This window comes from Mycetomoellerius zeteki, unplaced genomic scaffold (genome assembly GCF_001594055.1).
Source record: "Mycetomoellerius zeteki isolate Tzet28-1 unplaced genomic scaffold, Tzet1.0 scaffold433, whole genome shotgun sequence".
Lineage (NCBI taxonomy): Eukaryota > Metazoa > Arthropoda > Insecta > Hymenoptera > Formicidae > Mycetomoellerius > Mycetomoellerius zeteki.
In genome coordinates this window covers 400,966-421,864 of record NW_017257428.1, presented here as the reverse complement: position 1 = coordinate 421,864, position 20,899 = coordinate 400,966, and the positions used below count along the sequence as shown (strand labels likewise).

The following is a 20,899-nucleotide window of genomic DNA, read 5'->3' as shown; positions in this document are numbered from 1 at the left end:
AACGGTTTTGTCAAAGGACACCAGGACGACGTCGGGACAAATACGTTTCGGAGCACGACGATCGCACTATTTATTATTCAGTGGGTGGAAAAGGCTCGCCCTCCCCTGCGTGTATTTCGATCGCAGATAAACCTACCCGCGAGCGTAATGCAGGCTTTACTTTGGCGATTAGGTCCTTTTCCATGAGCACGCTCGATTTGTTGAGCGATCGAACCCACAAAGGAAATAATTTGTGTTCGAAAAATAGGAATTAATAATAAATTAACAAAGCAAAGAGAAAGAAAGAGAGAGGAAGATTCCCTTTGAGCATTTAAAGCATGAAATTAATCCGTAATATCTACCTAATGCTAAAGTTTTCCCCGATGGGATTATTGATTACTCGTAATAATCACATCTCTGAATTTCAGATCTCTCGCGCTTCGCGCAAGTGGAGTTCTATTTCTCTCGAGTAGAGCACGCGATCATTGGCAATATTAAAAACGCGTTTAACCGCCGCACGATGGCTATTATTAACCTCAAAAGCGGCTTGTCAACGCGCGGCCGGCATAAATGCCACCTAATATCTCGGCAATGATAAATGTGACGGACATCTTCCTCTTTTTTGTCGGGACAACGTGCATAAAATGTTCTCTCAAAGGGAGACCAAAGCGTTCCACCGGATTCCGAGCAAATCTACCGCGTTTGCTCAAGCCCGCGCGCGCGTACGCTGCACTTAGATTGTTGTATTTAATTACGAACGACGCAGTTTACGCGGATGTCTTCATTTACACGTACGGTTGATGCACGAATAATGCAATTCTCGTTATAAGTCCGCGATTTTATGTTGCAGTAAATGTAACTTTTTTTTTTAGATTTATGCAGAAATATAAAGGTGCAGATTTTAAGGGCGAGAGCCTTACATCCATAAATTACGTAAATATCGTACTACATTTTACACGGAGAATGACGTATAATGGTTCCTCTTTTCCGTTGTCATCAAAGTGAAGTCCTATTCAAAGAAATTGAACTTAATTTACAGATATATTCTTAGCGTTACGTTATTGTCCAGCACGAGCTTTCTCTCGATTACCAATTCATTGGCAAGTTCCAACTCTATCTCTCGTACAAACTTAATTGGATTCTATCCTGTTTCTCGCGATTTCTTAATCGTCAGTCTAATTAAATTCGTAATTTAACTAGAAATATGAGGAAACTTGTTATTACATCGGTCTAATTACTGAATTTGATCAACTGATGATTATCATCATAGATTAGACGACTGGTTGCAAAACAATCGAGCCAGAAGCGCTACGATCGTGTCCAGTCGATCGAAGTCCTCTGATGGCCGGGGGTCCTTCTCTTCAAATCTATCCATCTATCCGTCCGGGGGAACATCGTTAGATCACACACAAGGGCCTGTTCAAATATCATTACTCGGTTTGCTGCGGAGTCAAACGCGAATATCGCGAAATCGCGCAAACATTTCATGAATCAGCCTCTACCATCGCGCGTACGCGCTGCCACCGCCAGCAGCGTAACCACCTTCTGCGGTATTCTCTTAATTTCCCCCGTGAAATCGCTGTCAAGTTGAATGGATTAATTCCTCTCTATTTGCCGCGGCTATTCGCTCCCCCCTCCCTCCCACCTCTAACTGCTCCCTTCTCCCCTCTCGTACTTCTCTTCTCGTGTAATCTTGTCGGGATTGTAACGAACGGTATTGATTTAATGGCCGAATTATGCTTCGATTAAACTGTCGCTCAAATATCTTCGGTTGTTGGTATACAATCTCAATGTGAGGTTCCGGCTGATACTTTACACACTGTTTCTCCGCCACAAGCTTGTGCTTTTTCGAAAAAAACCTTCTAAAAGGGCGGTATTCGTAGTCCTTTCTTATTTTAAAACCGTCTTAAGTAATGTCTTAAGATGCTAATACGGCTCTCTGATTGGTTCATGACATCTTAAGACTATACTTAAAACGGTCTTAAATATAAGATTCGACTACGAATACCGGCCAAAAAAAGTTTGGACATAAGAAAGCCATTTTTAATTGATCCGTTCTGTTTTAACAATTCCTGAAAGAGAGAGAGAGAGAAATAGATAAGAAAAAGATATAGAATAGAAAGAGAAAGAATAGTCAATGTACATCCTTCTTTTTCGTAGATTTTTGTTAAAACTACTACCCTAGATACAAAACTGCGACTTGTGTCTAGACTTTTATTGGAGGGTCTCTATCAAAAATAATTTCAGAACTCGAAGTTCGAGTCATCCAAATTACTTCATATATGTATGTTGCCCTTGAATAATAACAACAATAATAAATCGATTGCAGGAAGAAATAAATGCGAATTGTTGGAACATATTTCAGCCATTAAAATATAATATAATAGTCGAAAATGAGGATAGCCACGTTCAAGTCTGTCTTACACTATCACGACCGCAGTCTACAATACTCAAAAACTAATCGGTTTTGAATATTATCACGATAATTGTCGTCACGACGCCATCTTTCTTTCCACTAGCAATCTTGCCATCCACTCGTTTAACGTACACCTCGGCCATGAAAACTGTTTTCGTCATCGTCGTCGTAGAAAACTTTCCTACTAGTGAAAATTACAATAATTACGAATCGGTGCCACGGCTACGCATACCCTTCATGTGTGTATATGCAAGCTTTAGTACGTCCTACAAAAGGCGCGCCGGCACGCGATTCCGACTCACATTAACGCACCATTCGAACCCACGACATTATCTGATCTTTCCAAGGAATTTTGTAAATATACGTATATATGAAATATGCCATGCCTCAAATGTATACAATACAAAGAATTGGATATGTATATATAAATTCACTCCGAAATATTTAAGCACTATAAGACCCGCTTTTGACCAAAAATAGATTTATTTCTTTTAATCAATATACTAAAGTGCATAAATAAAATGTAACGTAGCTTTCATAAGGCTAGATGCCGTGTGTCGAATAGTACTATGAATTTATAAGAACTTTTTATATTTCGTAAGATACAATAATTCTCAAAACACTTTATGACGCTGTCTATTCATCTTACGATTTACAGAGTCACGCACTTTTGGAGTACTAGAGTGACCGTTCATCGAACGGTCATCGAACTCAGAAATTACCAAGTTCGAGGAGCGACACGGCGGCTGCTGACCAAGGGCAGGAAATTCCCGACTCGAGCCGTGGTCGAAGTGGGTGGACGAAGGAGTGGCAGAGGGGTCGGACAGGTGGGGTAGTGAAAATTTCAGCTCAGTGGTGGCCCGAATTAAGCGTCTAATTGTAAAGGCGACATGTGCGAGGGAACCGCCGGCGGGGGTGGCGGCGGAAAGTGGTGCGGCGAGCGCGATGGGGGCGCGTAGGTCGGACGAAGGTGAGAAGGTGGCGGGGGGTGAAGGTAGCAATTAACTTCTCCTCGCGAGATTAGAGCGAGATATTACGAGATATCGAGCGACTTAACGGCAACACGCGAGAGACTTCAAAGGCAGTAATAAACTGCCTCTAATGAACCCCTTATCGCCCGGTGCCACCCCTCCGTGCCCCGTTCCCGCCCTCTTCTTCGTTTCCCTCAGCACCTCCGGCGACCTACCGTCTACGTACGTGCCTCCCTCGACGCGATGCGGGCTGAATCGAGCGCAGAAAATACGCCGTGTTCTCTTCCGCGCGAACGCGATCGGCAGTCTCTCTCTGTTATCGTCGTTGTTACTATTATCGCTATACTATTACTCTTGTCGCTCTAATGTTACATTATTATCGATGTGGATGAAATCCATGTTTCATCACAGTTTCGTCACTCTGTTATTTTCTTTCTTCACTTCAAGCTGAACTTATATTTCTTTCTAGATTTATAGGATCTAATGTATATATATATATATATATATATGTATATGTGTGTGTTTATATAGATTATAATCACAGTTCAGAGTAATGATGACTACATTAATCTGCAATTATTGATCTTGCTATCATGTTAACACATTACAAAATCAGATTAAATTAGTAATCGGATGAAAAGCAAAAGCGGACGATCTTAAGATCAACGAAATGTTCGTTCTAGAAAGGATAGCGAGGATGGCGGAGTCAGTCTATCCGTTTCTCAGCTTGTTCTCGACTCGTCGCGGCGCTGCGCCGCGCCGCGCCGCGCTACGCGGCATGGCGCGTCGCCGGTCTCCGTCAAGCCCAATCATGTTGATTCAACAAAGTACCTACCTACCAAATTGCTGGAATTTGGTATTCGGCCAGAAAGATGGAGGGAGAAGGAACCATCGGAGCAAGCTAGAGGACTGGAAGCCGTCTGATTGCACATCTAGGACAAACCAGCATCACGACGATGTCGCTCCAGCGGAAAGCCGAGCGATGATTGGCCGCACACACATTCTCTCTCTCTCTCTCTCTCTTTCATTCCCCTTTTCCTCGATCCCTTCAACCCCTCGTCCGTACGCCCGAAACCCGATGGCGTCGGGGGCTGGGGGTGATTGGACGCATCTCGGTGATTGTGGCACCCACCGTCCACCCCTCTGCACCCCTTCTCTCTCTCTCTCTCACTCTCTCTCTCTCTCTCTCTCTCTCTCTCCCTCCCTCTCTCCTTTCGTTCCGTCCACCGCGCCATCCCTCCTACACGGCTGTAAATCGAGTTTACCCTCTTGCCGTGGCTCAGCCCTTCAATCAAACTGATTGAAACATTCCTTGAATCCAAAAGAAACGAACCGCCATCCCTTCTCTCTCGTCTCTCCAACCTCCCCGCTATCTTTCCGAGTCGCACCGCGCTCGCTATCCTCTCCATCCATCTGTCTATCCACTCGGCCCGCGCGGATATATCCGTCGTTCTCTTTTCGACGAGGCGGTTGCAGCAGACGCTACTGCCGCGCAGGAGACACTCGATGGTGTTTCGAGACAACCGGTTGGTTTCAATTCCGACAGTAGTTTGATTGTAAAGCTGCGCAGGATATAAAGCGCTTAGCGTGATATGATGCACCGAGTGTTCCGTAAGAATGTGCTATTGTTGCCCTAAGCGACAGTCATACGCGAAATCTGATGAACTTTTCATGGTATAATCCCACAAGTGCATCGATTTGAATGTCATCGTCTGTTAAATGTGATTTTTAGATATCGGAAAATATAAAAGAGTGAAGAAATATATCTGCTGTTGTTTAATTTTTGTTGTATATATTCTTAAGAGGATCAGAAGGGTTTCAATGACCGAAAATTGGGTAAATCGGACGAACAATCAAACATAAATTTTCTTTTTAGTATGTTTTTAAAGCTTCTTTGATGAATAAAATCAAATGCAAAAGTCCAAAAAATATAAATATTTAAGGGAGATATAAGTAATTGAAAGTAAATACGCCATTTACGCACTGCTATGATTTTGCCACGATTCCGGATGAACAAATTGGAATTTTTCAATTTTTTTGGTGTCATTTTGTTTACGAGATCCTTCTTTATAATGAACCTGAACCTAAAATAAAAAAAAACCATCAAGTTAAGAACAATGGCGGTCAAAAATTTAAAAATGTCGAAAAATTCACTGTTATTGCTGTTAAAATGGATCTAAAAAATAATTTTTTCATGTAGAAAGTTCAATTTAAGGAAAAATTCATTAACTTTATTTTTAAAAAATGAAGTCGATATCTACAGTCATTCTTAAATTACGTGGCAAAATCAACGAAAAATACTGTTTTATGAAAAACGCGATTAAAGGAAACTTTGCTAAAAATTTATAAGTTCTATCGAACTATATTAATGGCAAAAATACACTGTGTATCGAATTTTGTTAATCGTTCCCCTCTTTAGGGTTGAGCATAGCTTCACAGAGAACAATAGAAATGCGAGAGACACCGACGATTTCCCTTGTATTTTCATTGTTTTGAATTCTCAATTTTTTTAATTTCTCAAAAAAAAAACAGGAAAATATTCTTAAAGAATCACACTATCGGAATATGTAAAAAACAAAAAATCGAATTTTTCGCGAAGTGTAGTTTTAAAACCACTCTGATTCCCTTAAATCTTTCAGCTGTTTTATCCTCTCATAATTCATATTTCTTTCTGATAATATCTTATCTTCTTTGAAATTAATTTTAAGGGACTAACACTCTCAAACAGTTTATCGCATCTCATTTTTCGACGAAAGCAAGCGGATGGGCGCCGAGATGGACGATGTTAGACCCATCTCGATGGGGACGTCTCGTAGTCAAATATTGATACTAGGCCGGACTAAATCGTTCGACTATGCCAACAGATTAGGACGTACGTGCACCACGGTTGAGTAATAGCAATCGCGCGATAAGGACAGGACCAACGAAATTGAAATATCAACGCTAGCGTACCGATCAACGCGATCGATAATAAAAATATCTGTTCGTACCTATTAATGTCCTCTCCTTGCCTTTCGCATCTTCGTGTTGCATAATAATATTTTAGCGACGGTATTATGATGAAATGTAGAAACACGAACGGCCGAACGCGCTTAACTGCAGCGTGAAATGCAAGAAATGTCACTCCTCGTGCGGATATAACCGGTTGGTTGAGTAAAAAAAGGACTGACAGTTCCATTACCTCCGGTACGTGCGCGGCCGGGCCAGGTTGTGTCGATCTATTTCGGGGGGACTAACTAAGTTCAGCGTCTGTTTCTCATTAAATTGCGCTCTGACCTCGAATCATCTAAATTTGGAACGGCCACGCCGATTAGGTGCATATTCATCACAGTGTGGTAATTCCGAAGTCTCAATCATTCATCGATAAACGGTCAACGTAGAGATCTACGTGCTGTGTGTGTATGTATGTGTCGAATACAATATTGCGGTAATATGATATAATGGGCGACATAATACTTAAAAATAATAATAAAGATATATAAAATTTGTTCCATTTTTTCAAATATCTAAAGACGTCTCTCTTATCAAAAAGCAATTAATGTGTTTTTCCTATTGTATTATTACTATTTGTCTTATCTATGTATCGGTACAACTTTACATTTTTCAGATTTATTTCCAATCATCGCTTAGATCTTCGTATTTCTTATTTAATTTGTAAGTATTCATACTTCTTATATTTCGATTTTTCTTCTCTCTCTCTCTAACTTTAATTCTATATTTCTAAATCACACGAAGCCCCAGATTTTGAGATTTCCAAATATATTTATTTAGATATTGTAACGATGTCCACATGCTGTATACGAAATATATTTTAACAATATAACGAATAATTGCCATAGGTATTGGAAAAAAGAAGGCAAATATGATTATGACGTAAAACGGCAACTTCCTAGTTCCGCGGCTATTTTGCACGAGAGGAATGTTGATTACACGATATTGGCTCCCAGGAATCTCGGTACGGTATAAACGAACGCGCGGCAAGTACCACGATAAATTAGCCATAATGGCTGCGCACAATAACAGTATTTATTATTAATAACGAAGCGTCGGGCGTTGTTATTAGTTTCAAGAAATTAGACGGCGCCGATTCCTCTGTCGGCCGCACGGAGTCGCGCCTGCGCCGGTAAAGCCGGACTATCCAATGTCCCATGTTGTGCGAACTTAATTTAACGGAAACGATAATTTCTAATTTATTCATGAGTCATCGTTATCAACTTTTCGACGTGATAAGCGACGATATGCGAAGAAGAATGCAGTGCCGTCTGAAGACGTTCTCCACGTTTATCGAAAAAGGAACTTTTTCATTCTTCTTTCCTTTTTTTTTTAATTTTCTCGACTATTTTCCCGTTGATCGATGGATTCGATATGTTTCGATTCAAGAGAAATTATCAACACGACTCACCGTCTGTAGTCGGCCTTGCAGAGGATCATGCCACTTTTGGTGTAGCAGGACTGGCCGATCTCTCCCAATACTACGTTGCAATACGTGCACTTGAGACAGCCAATGTGCCAGTAGCGGTCCATCGCTAGCAATAGCCATCTTTCCACTATTTGTACACCGCAGGCGGCGCATTGCCGAAGGCCCGTTGACCCGCTAGGGACACCTTCTTGCTGTAACATCAAGTATTCATTTTTGTCACTCTTTGAGTGTATAATATATACATACTATCTTAAATTCATAAATAGCAGACTATAATTTCCATTAATTTGTATCTAGTTAAGGATATACTACGCAGTTTAATTAATTTGTATTAAGTTAACTTTGTTACTAGGTTTTCTCGAAACGGCAAAAGAGATGGTTGGTTATGAAGTTTGAGTTCAAAAACAGATGGCGGACATATTTTTTAAAGAGGACGCGCATACGAGTTGCCATAGGACTTAGCAATCGTTTTTAGTATTATAAGTAGAAATTCAAGCATCGTGGTAATTAATGCGAAACAGAAAGTCATTAACGAACACTAAATCATTACGGCGTCTTAAGTGCGCGCTTATTATGAATGCTTACTCGTGATTATGCAAACACACGTAGGCGAACGTAACTCTTGCTAGCGGGATCTACAACTTACTCGCTAATTTCACTTTGTACAACATTGCTCAATACTGTATTGTTAAAAATACTTGAGTCATTAATTCAACGAAACTGCGCTGGTTTTGTATTTGACAAGTTCTTATTAATCGATAATTATATTTACATAAAAAGATAAAACAATGATATGTATATGTATTCTTGTGTATAAAGTAATAAAAATTTGAAGACAATGTAAAATTAATGAATTTTACAAAAAATTTTAAGACAATGTAAAATTAATCTATCTGTGTTATTTATAGAAACACATACACATAAAAAGAGAAGAAACAATTCGGTGATTAAAAACAAGTGTTGATTTCAATACAAGCCAGATGCTGTTATTGCAGCTGCAGACGTACACTGAGAGAAAAATATTTGTGACCATAATTGCATGGTAAAATATAGATAATAATTATGGTTAGGAGCTCTATTTTTATAGTTATTGCTGTTATACTGTAATAATAATTCTATTTATAACTCTACCCCAAAAAATATAGAGTTGCTACCGAAAATGACCATAAATTATAGTTTAAATTATGGCAATTGCAACTATTTTTTCTCTCAGTGTAGCTATAGATATTTCTATGTTAGAAGTACAAAAATTATACATTGCATCTACTTGCATACTTAACGTGTGTACCTGTATTTGTTACATTCGCATATTTAATATCTATCAACGTAGTAATCCCGTGGTGTAGGATGACTTTCAAATAACAACGTCTGCCCGTGCAGTTATGCGAATAGTCGGACACGGTACGCTACGCACAGCAATACTCAGTCGACTTGCGTCACAGAATATGAGAGCGAATGCGTTAATTGCTGTTGCGTCGTGTCGACGAGCGTAGTTTCTGAAAAGGATATTTCCCGCGCGAAAAGAAAAGGAAAAAAATTGCGCCCCAACTGCGCACGTAATCTTACTTTGACTTCCGTTTTGATGCCGGAGATCCACTTATTCATCCGTGGCGTAATCGCGTTGTATTGATACGAGTATTGGACCTCCATGACGCACTTCACTGTGTGTCTCTCTCCGTGGAGCACGAGGTAGGAAAAGAAACGGAGCGAAAGAAAAGAGAAGAAAAAAAAGAAGAACAACGACGAAAAACCGATCTCTGGCCGCACTCCGGATTCACTCGGCCAATGATATCACTCGACCTCGAACAAGTTCCCGTTGCGATACACTCACTTTCCCCCACCGCGATTTGCGGGATTTCAAGGATCCGGAGGACCTCGTTTCCCCGTCGAATTTCACAGTACTACGGAAATCAGGACGAAGCACCTAAGAACCGCGGACGACTATAAGCGAAGCTTGCCAATTTCGGCGACGCGTATCCTCGCGCAATGCGGTGCATGGACGTACACAGAAAGAGAATGAGAGAAGAAACGAAACGAAACGGAACGAAGCGAAGCGAAGCGACGCACGGACGGGACCCAACTGGCTGGTGCTGCGGGCCCCCCGAATGCCTTGCGGGCCTGCGCGGGTTCAGGTACCTTGGTCTCAGGGTAGGGAGAATATAAAAAGGCGAGTCTAGAAAAGATCCAACCGACGCTGAATGAGAAGGCGAGATAAAGACAGAGCGAGGGATCAACGAGGCGAGGGGAAGGGAAACAGAGCGGATTGAGAGGGGAGGTGAACGGAGGACCCATTCGTGTGCCGGACAGAGAGAGACCCGACGACTGAGAAGGGGAGAGAAAGGGGAAGGGGTCTTTTCCATAGCATCGGTTGAGAGAAGAGAATGGTTGGGAGGGGGGAAAAAAGAAAAAGAGAGAGAAACAGAGAGGAACAAAGACAGGCAGAGGTGAGAGAGGAATATATTCTGGGACAGGCTTCCTAAGTGCCGTGAGTCTTATAATGTTGTGTAAAGCGAAAGTTGTGGTAAATTTTCAGATACATTACGTGTACATTTATGGAATATAATGGCAAAGAAAGTAAAAAAATAAAGTAGCAGAAAAAAAAGAAGAGATATAAATATGAAAAACAAATCATGAAAAAAGTACAGAAAGAGACAGGAAATCAAAGCTCAGGAATGAAAAAAGAAATGCAAAACAGAAGGATAGAGAAAGAGAAGCAAAATAGGGGGATAGAAAAGGAGAAGTAGAAGGGAGTCCAAGACTATGGAAAGACATAAAGGAGATAAAGACAAAAATACGAAAAATATAGGACTTGAGAGAAAAAATAAGGAGAACGATAGAAGTCAGGAGAAAATAAAGAGAAGGAATAACGAATAGAGGAGACTCAATAGAGAAAGAAAGCTAAGGACCGGCACGAAAGAATAAGGACGAGTCGGAGTGAGACTGTGACAGTATGCGAGTGGAATCTAAGGGGAGAACGAGACAGAGAAAGTATAAGAAAGAACGACAGAAAGACCCAAAAAATTCGAAGAATGTATGAATACAACAGTACGCCATTCAAGAATTCAAATAATCAATGGATTAGAGTTAAGAATCGAGGCGCTTGATTAATACAAATCACGAGAAAAAAATGCGAATTTTAGGAAATTTAACAGTATAAAGTTTCATAATTTTTAAACGCATGGAGTAAAAAGTGTTTATCTTGATTTCCAAAATGGATATTATATCGGATAACGATTCATTCGTTTCTAGATATACAAGAAAATTATGTAAGAAAGTTTTAAAACATGTAACTTTTGTTACTGTCATCCGAGTCAATATAGTATCGTCCTCTTTCAGTCATAATTAACAAACTAAAATCCTGATTACATTTTTCTTAAAAAGAGATAATTTAAACTGTGGTCATAACTCAATTTCGTATGTTACATACATTTATACAAATAGCAGAGGAAAACCAGATGATTAGACGAATTATTTAAAAAATAAGAAAATGTCTTGTTAAAGAATTTAGACTAGAACGTAGTTGAGAAAAAAAAAACTCTAGAGTAGCAATCGTCGAAAAACAGTTCACGAAGTAGAGCAACAGATGTATGTACGTCTTCGGGCGTTGGAAACCGGAAGACAGGGTACAGTCAACACAGAAAGGTGAATAAAGAATGAAAGTTGGAGAAGCAATATACTCTGAAAAAGGCAGAACGTTGTGTGATGCAAGGGCAGGGAAGAGAAGAAAGGGAAAGGGGCAGGTAAAGCGTCGAGCAGAAAACTGCAAGAGGGAACCGCGCGGGCCCCTCCGCCCCTATTCAATTATATTTCTCCATCATAAATGCCTATATTGTTACGTTTGTCAATGGTGGGGTAAGTGAGGGTCGGACGGATAATACTGTCGAATTGTACCCTGTGACCCTATGTTATACCGTTCCCGAGTCTTTTATGACGAAGTCGGAGGGCCTTGGAATTTTTCACCACTCTTCGTCTTTGGAATCACCTGTATCGCTTCACTTCGTCGTACAAGAAATTGAATTTCAGATCGTGTGTGTAATTTATACACACATATAAAAATATTAATGAAGCACCGATATTTAAAATAACATTTCGAGGACATAAATTACTACATGAAATCGGACTTTATGCAAAAATATGATATTCACCTTGAGTGTGCAGTTATTATTGTGATTAACCGGCGGGTACGCGGGATGCCCCGGCATATGGGGATGGGGATGTCCAGGGTGATGTGGATGATCTGGCATCATGCCGCCACCGCTATGATGATGTCCGTTGCTGCCCATACCCTGTCCAGGTTGTAGGGCACCGTAAGGGGTGGCAGGATCGCCGGCACCACCGCTATGTTGAGGTGAGTGCGGACTGGGTAAATCGGGGGTGGTTGTGGTGCCGCCGCCACCGCCACCTCCGCCACCTCCACCGGTCCCATACGCGTGATGCGGCCCACCGGGCCCTGGATGATGCGGACTGCTCGAGAGCGAGGGATGGTGGGGGTAGGCTGCGGAGTGGCCCGGATGGTGGGGGTTCATGCCAGCGGTTAACGCGCTCGCCAGTTTGACCGATGAGAGGGTGGGCTCAGAGAGCCCACCGACGGTTTCCAACGGCGAAACGAAGAAGAGAGGAGCGTCTATGCGGCGCTCTATTGCGTCTCGGCACCGGCTCTTTTCTTCCGGTACTTCGGTGAAATCTGCAACAATAAAATAAAAGTGTTTTTGAGTTAATTGATTGATAAATCGAGTAAATGAGTTTGACATAAATATCGTTGTTTGATCCTATCCTCTTGATTTTTTTCTTAACAATTCAACAGTAAAATCTTAATTATGTTATATATAAATTAAGGACGTATTACACATATTATACATCTGATACATCCTTGATATTATAGAACAGTGGTATTTCGATGTCTCCTTTCTCGATGTCTACTTTCCCCTCTCTCTCTCTCTCTATCGTTGTTATTATATTTAAAAAATCCTGCTTTATAACATGGCATAAAAATCATAGAAACCTAAATGCAAGGAAATTTCAACTATCGAGAATGCATTAGAATTTACGAAACAGCCTGACCTGTTTGTCAAAACTTTCTTTGTCAAAAGTCCTGAGATCGGCAAGTGTGACCTGTGCGACACGCCCATCTTAATTAACAGTAATTGTTCGTCCCTAGCTCAGCGGGTGTCGACCGACCTTCCATTCCAAACTTCTGTCTACTTGTCCTTTGGGGCGCAACAAGCGGCCTTTATTTGATCGGCCTTAAGGGCGGATGATATCTTACAGGAATATTCTTCGTGAGAAGATGAATGTTAGTCTATAACGGTTTTCTCTATAACACTTAACGATGTGTGTGCACGCATAATAATTAATGAATAATGGAGAAATAATTATCTTCTTGTAACGGCGATCGATAATAAATTCGTCGGTCCGACAATCTCATAAAGAGAGATAAGCGTACGTAACATTAAAAATTTCTTTGTTATTCAAAAGGGTGTGCTTCGTTTCGATAAATGCGATTCCACTGTATGCAGGGAAAGTAAAACTGTCGGTGCGACCTCGGTGGGAGAAAGTAATTAGCGCGCGCGCGCTGAAGCATATATTATTCCATGATGCAGGCGCACATCGGTACATCGGAACACACTCAGGCTCTTAATACGTATTTAATTAAGTATGCCGTGGTAGAGAGAGCGTAGGAGGACGCGCGGAGGAGGGCGGACGACGGGGGAGTTTATAGTGGATATCAGTATGGGCAACCATAACTCTCGCGCCTCCGCCAGCGAGCAGCGTGCCACTTATACGAGCACCTACCGCGATGGAATTTCATCCTCGCCGTTACCACATAAATCTCCGGCGCATTAATGCCCTTACGGACTCGCCCGCTCCGCGTTTCTGCGTGTCGGCTTCTTCTTAATGCGGTTACTTAGATGCCACACGCGTGTCGCACGGCGCTCCGTTCACAAGTCGGGATTTGAACTATCGCTAATTATCGCATCGATCATTCAATCGTAAATCGAAATAATCATGAATCCCCCGTTAAGATCTCATACCAGATCGTGCACGAAAAGCACCGTGGGATTGTCGTTGTCGAACAAGTAAATTAAAAGCATAAAGAACATTTACTCAAATCGGTATCATCGGTATCAAAATATGGGGTTGGCCTGACGACTTGTGATTTCAAGTGTAGATGCCGATGCTCCCCGTCGTTCGTTATCAGCTCGCTCCCACGCATTTACGAGGCCTGACCTCTCCAGAGACGTTCGCCGTGCTCCTCGCGGAAGCGCGATAGCCGAACGATAACAAGATGATAACGAGGGAATACACCGGTAATTACCGGAATGATAATGACGAGAACGACGAAAGCGCGTGGGTGGGTGGGGGTGGTGGAAGGCGAAGGAGGAGAACAGCAGAGGGCGATCGGCTGCGATAGGGATAATTAACGATCGCAATCGTACGAAAATGAGGACAGGGCGAGTGCGACGACGACGATAACGAGCGGTCCAGCGATCTTATTAGCGATAAGCGTCGATAACGAGGACGCCCCGTTTCTATACGACAGCGAGCGGAAAGAAAGTCAGCCTAAGGATTAATGGCGATCCTTGTAGTCATTGGGGGGGATGGAACGTTACATTCCGGTGAATGACATCCAACCCCTTGGTGGTTTGCGTCAACCGTTTCAAGGTCGCCTACCATATGTTTTTAATTTTAGATACATGTTAATTAAATACATGGTTAACACCCACATGTTATAAAAATAAAATTTCAAAACAATAAGATACAAAACAGCACAGACTTCATTATGGTAAACCCTCTTTTCTTATTTATTGAGACGAATTCCCCTCGATTTCTCATGGTTTATAGCATCGCGTTCGAATTGAATTTAAATATTTCTTGGACTGACGAACTCTTTCGCGAATTGCCAGATCGTAAAAGTCCTCCTTCGCCATCTCCCCTTGCATGTGCGATCGCATCGTCGGAAATTGCTGTTTCATTGGGATCGGCAGTATTACGGAATCATAGGGCGTTGTCTTAAGGACCAATAAAATGGTACGGTTAGGGTAACCCATATGATCCCGCAAAATTAATATCGGCGTTACGATTTCATTCCAAGACGATAACTCATCGTGCGCTTCTTTACGAGCAGAGAGCATGCAGACGTGCTTCGAAATCTTCAGAAACTCAAAAAGTAAAATAAGGGGTATCACTTTAAAAGATGAATCGGCCGATAGTTTAACTAAAATGCTTCCTAATTTCATCAGTCACCGATCAGACGTCAAAAAGTGACAGAGATAAAATGTCGCATCGAAAATTTTTACGCACGCTATTCTACTATCATAGACGAGAAATGCAACCTCAGCGAATTTACATCAAGATCTGCTTATTAATGTATTATTTTCTTTGATGGCTGATGGCAGTTATGTACATATATTCATCATCCCACAGTGTCGGAAAAAAGTGCAACTCTGATTATTATTAATAAAAAAAAAATATAAGGTTATGCGCCAGTTCTCAAAGGAACTCCGGTAATGATGACCAAGACTCACCCTCGGGCTTTCCATCTTCCAATTCCGCGGCAATAATACGTTACGCGGAAGGTTCAAGAATTCCGCTGCAGCCGGTCGACGACAATAAAATAGAGTATTTTGTATCTTGTAATAAACCTTCAAGTGGCATAATGAACACCCTCGAGTCTGCAAGTACCGAAACGCGCGTTCTAGAAGTGCGTCAGAACCAATCGACGTAATGGAGAGAGAGAGAGAGAGAGAGAGAGAGAGAGAGAGAGAGAATTTGAAAATTATGACTGTTTTGTCGTCGCAAGAACGTCGTGAGAAATTTGTATCCAGAATACTTGAAAATTTATTACGAATATTTACAACTACTAATTCGCTTAATTAGCTCGACCACGACTCTGTTTAAGTAAAGATCCATAATCCCAAGCATCTTGCCCCATAACGAGAAGCGAAATAACGCTTCTACTCCTCCATTTTGTATAATAGATTTACCGAGCTTAGTATATAGGTAGCTTACAATGTCCTAATTTGCCTTTTCGGGAATATCAAATGTCTTAAGATTATTGCTCTGGTCTCGCACGAAAAAACACGATCATTCTCTTAGGGCGCGCCCGAGGCGAGCGAGGATCGATGTAGGGATGTAATGATAAGTTCAGGTCGGTAATCACAGGCGAGAGAGGGACAGCGCTGGGGAAGACACTGAAAATAATCTAATTATTGGCGAGGACGATTATAGTGATTAGGCGCGTCGCGGCGGCCTCTTCCCTGTTTGCCACGCACGGCCCACCTATTATAAGTGTATCCTAGGAGGGTGCACAAATGAAAAGGCGTGCGCGCGAGTGCGGGCGCGCGCGAATGCGAGCTCTCCTTTCTTCGGACGAAGGAAACAGGCGGCAGGGAAGAGGAACAACAACGAGGGACCACGGCACGCAATTACTGAGGAATGCAGACGAAGGAAGAAAGCGGCTTTCTTCCATGTATTGGCCCGCCATGTTCACTGAATTCGTTTGACGCAATCCTTACTCTTGGAAATTTCAAATCGGAACAATTCGAGCGTCGAGTTGTTCTTTTGGTTCTTCTTAGATCTCTGTTGGAATACTCGCGGAAGTTGAACTTGGTTTCTTAGCTCGTTAAGGATTTTTAAGTTCATTACTCTTTGCGTTCTTAAATAAGGAGATTCATGGACTGATAAACCCTTCGTTTTTACGGTCTTGGAACTTGGATTCATGAATCTCGAATAGCACTTGGGGAAAGTTATTGTAACGAGATAAATAGTACGAATATATTTCTGCATGCAGATGCGTTTACACAATCCTCAAAGTTAAGAAAAATAAGATAGGTCAATAGATACAAAAATGATTAGTCAATAAACAATGATTAGTCAATACAATGTTTTGTGCGCTGCCGAAGACTATCGGTTGTTATGATCGGCTTGAGATTCACGTGGCGCAAAGTAACAAGCTGCCAACGTTGGATATTTATGGGGGCCGTCAAGGGTCAAACCCAGTTTCGCCCAATACGCACAGTTGCCATTCCACATCTTCGCCGCGAGAGGGAGAAAAAGAGAGAGAACAACAGTTTTATATTTTATATTTAATGTCTTGTGTGCGCCACGATGCACTCCTGTCCCTGCGGAATCGAGCGGATAGAATTTTCTTCAAAAACTTTTCTCGAAATCGACTTCGTTGATCGGCGAATAACCCTCGACAATCTTGCGAGAGATATGTAATTCTCTCTTTCAGGATGATAATCCAAATGAAATATATATTATATATACATATACTTATTGTGTCGCTTCTGCATATGTAAGTTTTGCGGATCATTAAAACATACTGCAAGATAATATTACTGTTCTTGGGGTCTGTAACTGATGTAATTTCTCCTTGTCCCTCTTCCTACATGCACAGCCACCACGGGAACATGCGAGTGCGCCGCAGTGCGCAATAAAATTAGCGTCTATCGGTCAAGGTAAGTGCGGCGCGCATTAGACAAGGCGGTCGAGCGGGTGGAGATCAGGAAACGTCGGAACAGGGGAAGGCAGGCGTGGTGGAAGCAGTGGAAGCCTAATTGGCCGAAATTAGCAAGTTTAGTCATTAGCGGAGTTTCCGGCGGCGGTGGCGGTGGCGGTGACGGTGGCAGCAGCAGCAGCGGCGTTGGTGGGTTCACTTGACTCTACTTCCTGGGAAAAGAAGGACGGAAGGAAGGTGTGTACAGCCGCCATCAGTAGCTTGACCTAAACGATACTACGGGTAAAATGACCCTTCTCGACTGTATCATTTCGTATAGCTTTTCAAGACTCGATTGAACCTCGATAGCATCGTTGGCGATCTCTTCTCTCGTTGCTGGATCCCGATTAGAAACGATTAGGATCGTATACTGGCGATAGTAAAGTGCCATCCAAGTATCGTCGGTGTCGAAACGATTCGTTTCGGTTCTGTCGCAGTCGAGCATCGCGGACATTCGCGATCTCCTGTCGTGACCCGCATTACTCTGCACCGTGTGCACTGCGGTCGCGTTGCTCTATCGGCGTGGTGTGCAGCACGGCGCGCGTGAGGCTTATCGCGATCGCGAGAGCGAAAAGTTGTTCGCCGAGAGAGGATCGATGGCCTACTCGAGGTGGCCCCGCTTCGGTAATACGCTTTAAATACGTCGGCGTCAAGGCGTTGATATCGCGCCGATGCCGCGATGGCAAGGTGCAGACCGCAGGATTCCGATGGAAACAGTTATTTGCGGTCTCACGGTGCGAGACGCACCGCGACGCTCACACGCGTCTCTGACACACTCAGCGCGGGACTGTTAACGATCCTACGGTACTGTACAATCCCTCGCGTCAATATCACGGTATTTTCTACGCCGATGACCCTAGATTTATCGAAACATTGTCCTCGACTTCGAACGGACACGGTACTTTATAAGTACAGAAAACGCTGTTGGCATAGGTACTTCGTTCAGTACATCAATAACGTGGAAAATATTATGTATGATTGGTATCATTACCGACACAAAAACATATTTTCGAAAACGTCGAGATGAATCGTTATTGCATGACCTAGAAGAATGTCTGATACTCTCACGTTATCAATTGTCCTCGTGTGTCAGGCAAATTCTGGAAGACGGAATAAACACAGGCGGAACGGGCAAGACGAAAAGTATACGGAGAGAAGCAGTAGGAAGAAAAGACCGAGGGAGAGCAGAAAGAGAAGAGGAAAAGGAGAATGACGAGGAGAACGAGGGAAAAGTGCTCGTCCTCAGGGCTATGAGGCAATTACAAAATTGCAAAAATTAACCATAAAACCCGACCGGCATACCGGCGCTACCATAAAGCTAGCCAGACGACCGGCCGATCGGCGCATATTTTTGGCGTTTACGACCAATCACATGGCCACGCGGAGAACGTCGAGCGGTATGTACGCGTTCCCTTCCCCCGCGCGAGTGCAGCCCGCGCGGGTGGATTCTCCCCGCGGAAAGAAAATTGCACAGCGATTTTGCACCGCCATTCGAAATGCCGCTGTAAAACGTCTGCCCTTCTCCCATCTCCTCCACCCCTCCCCTTCCGCCCCCTCCCCTCCCCCCTCCCCTCGTCTCCAGCCTCGTTCTCATCTCCCTATCCGCATTTCTTCCCATCATTCCTCCTACCTCCCCGGCAACCCTTTTGCTCTGCGAGTATGAATCCGTCAGACGGAACGACGAGAGAATTCGCATTAAATCATATTTTCCACGTTGTTTCGCGATCAGACGTCTTAAATATCGTAAGATAGCGAGCGCTGAAAGATTATCTAAAGATGGTGGGATTTTACAACTGGCCTTGTTGGATTCATCTGAGATTGTTCAACAATAAAATGTACCATCTCTAATCGTCGCGCGTCGTACGGTTTTATTTCGTATATGGGAAATTAATAACACTCGCTCGCGCGCGCTTCGCCCAATTAAGCAGTCCGATTTTTCGATAATCTGCGGCCACGTGTTGCGCCGCGATAATTATTTCTACCACCGCGGCAATATTGCGCTCACGCGCCGCAATTATTTATCGTCGTTTCGTACAATGCTCGTTCATGAGACTGACGATACGCGCGCATACATACCCGTGTATATTATTTACGGAAACATATTAGCTATTTTTTTTAAGGATCGAGTTGTCACAATAGTTCAAGTACTGTACCGGATATTTCCAAGCGTGTTCCGCGTAGCAAAAACGGCAAAAAAAAGAGAGAAAAATAAAAAAGACAGTGATTTTGTAAATTAAGAGATGAACGCCGCTGGCACGATGCTCCTGACGAGCGCATTAATTCCGTTTGAAATTCGGATGAATGCATTAATTCTCTCCTGACCCCGTTGTACAAAATGCGTACCCTACGAATCAACAATGCCAGCCGGGCGAACCAGCATACGTTATATTCTCACGCATCTAGACGCACACATATACACGTGCACACACATACACATATATTAATCGCGTGCGCGAGCACGCCCGTTGGGCATCAGCTGCTCTGTACGAGGGCCCTTAATTATTCTATTAAACAGGCCGCGGTCTTATTGTAATGCGTACGAGTTTGCGCGCGCGTGTACGTGCGTGCTTGCGCGTGCGCTTACGTGTGTGTACGAGCTCTGAATGGAACCATAAATTTATTGTGTCGAAGAGGAGATTGCCGGGGCCGAAGAAAGCTGTTTGGCGCAATTGAATGCGAGTTGCGGTATTGTGCACCCGAATCGAACCCCGCTAGATCAATTCGTCCGGATGCTCTTTTTTCATTCCGCGCGTGTATCGCGCCGCGTCGATCGATCGGTCTCCGCGACGTCGCCGAGGAGGACACCGTTTTGGCTTATTAATTCTCCTGGAAACGTGTATATCGGGATGTCCGATCGAGAGAAATTGTATCTTAATTTTCATTTACGTATTCAAGATACATATATTCTAAAAGATGCAAATCCCTCTAAACAATTTATCATTGTTATACAAATTTCTTTATAGGAATGTGAATCCGAAGGACGATTATATCATGGACAACAGTGCGCATTTTTCATCGGGAAACTTTATAATGGTCGGTCGCGGGAATCTCCCAAAAATCCGTCCAATCCAATCTCGGATCTACGCCCGAGCTTCGAAGGCTCGCGTTTGTCCGTCGCGGAAAAAATAGAACGCGAGACAATTTGCACGAGCGATGGGTGTTTTGGAAAATCCGTTCGGATCCACCCGGTATATCCACTTCTCTCGATTCGCCCGTAAAGTAATGATTTCAATTTCGCGAGATCGCTGCCACTACCAAGGGTGCCACGCCACCGCCCTCCACCTCCTCACCGCCGCTCACGCTCGAAGATTCGGATTAAGCGACTAAGGAAATTCAATATCAGTAGCTGAGATGGGCACATAAAATTACTGACTGCCACTTCGCCTTAATTTGCGTAGTAAAGTTGCCCCGCTCCGGCGCGCAAGCCATCCCCTCCTTGTTTCACCTCCCTTGTCTCTCTCCCTTCAGCCTCCGCCGTGACCCGCGCTTTCGTGTAAAACTAAGGGATTATGATTCGGTTATTGGCTCCCGGCGCATTTTAGTGCGTAATTGGATGAAATTTGCAGCACCACTGCGATGTCGCCTCGCTGTTTCTTCTTTCCTCCCTCTTTCTC

The 20,899-nt window shown here is 43.0% G+C and overlaps 1 protein-coding gene across 1 annotated transcript in view; it reads right to left on the bottom strand.

Annotated features, from left to right (window-relative positions):
- The window catches only part of LOC108726751 (LIM/homeobox protein Lhx9-like), a 40,894-nt gene that overhangs the window by 17,274 nt on the left and 2,721 nt on the right, over positions 1-20,899 (bottom strand). The window contains 2 exon segments of the mRNA XM_018454512.1: positions 7,769-7,977; positions 11,932-12,470. Coding sequence (XP_018310014.1) covers positions 7,769-7,977; positions 11,932-12,312 — 590 coding nt within the window. The 5' untranslated portion in view covers positions 12,313-12,470.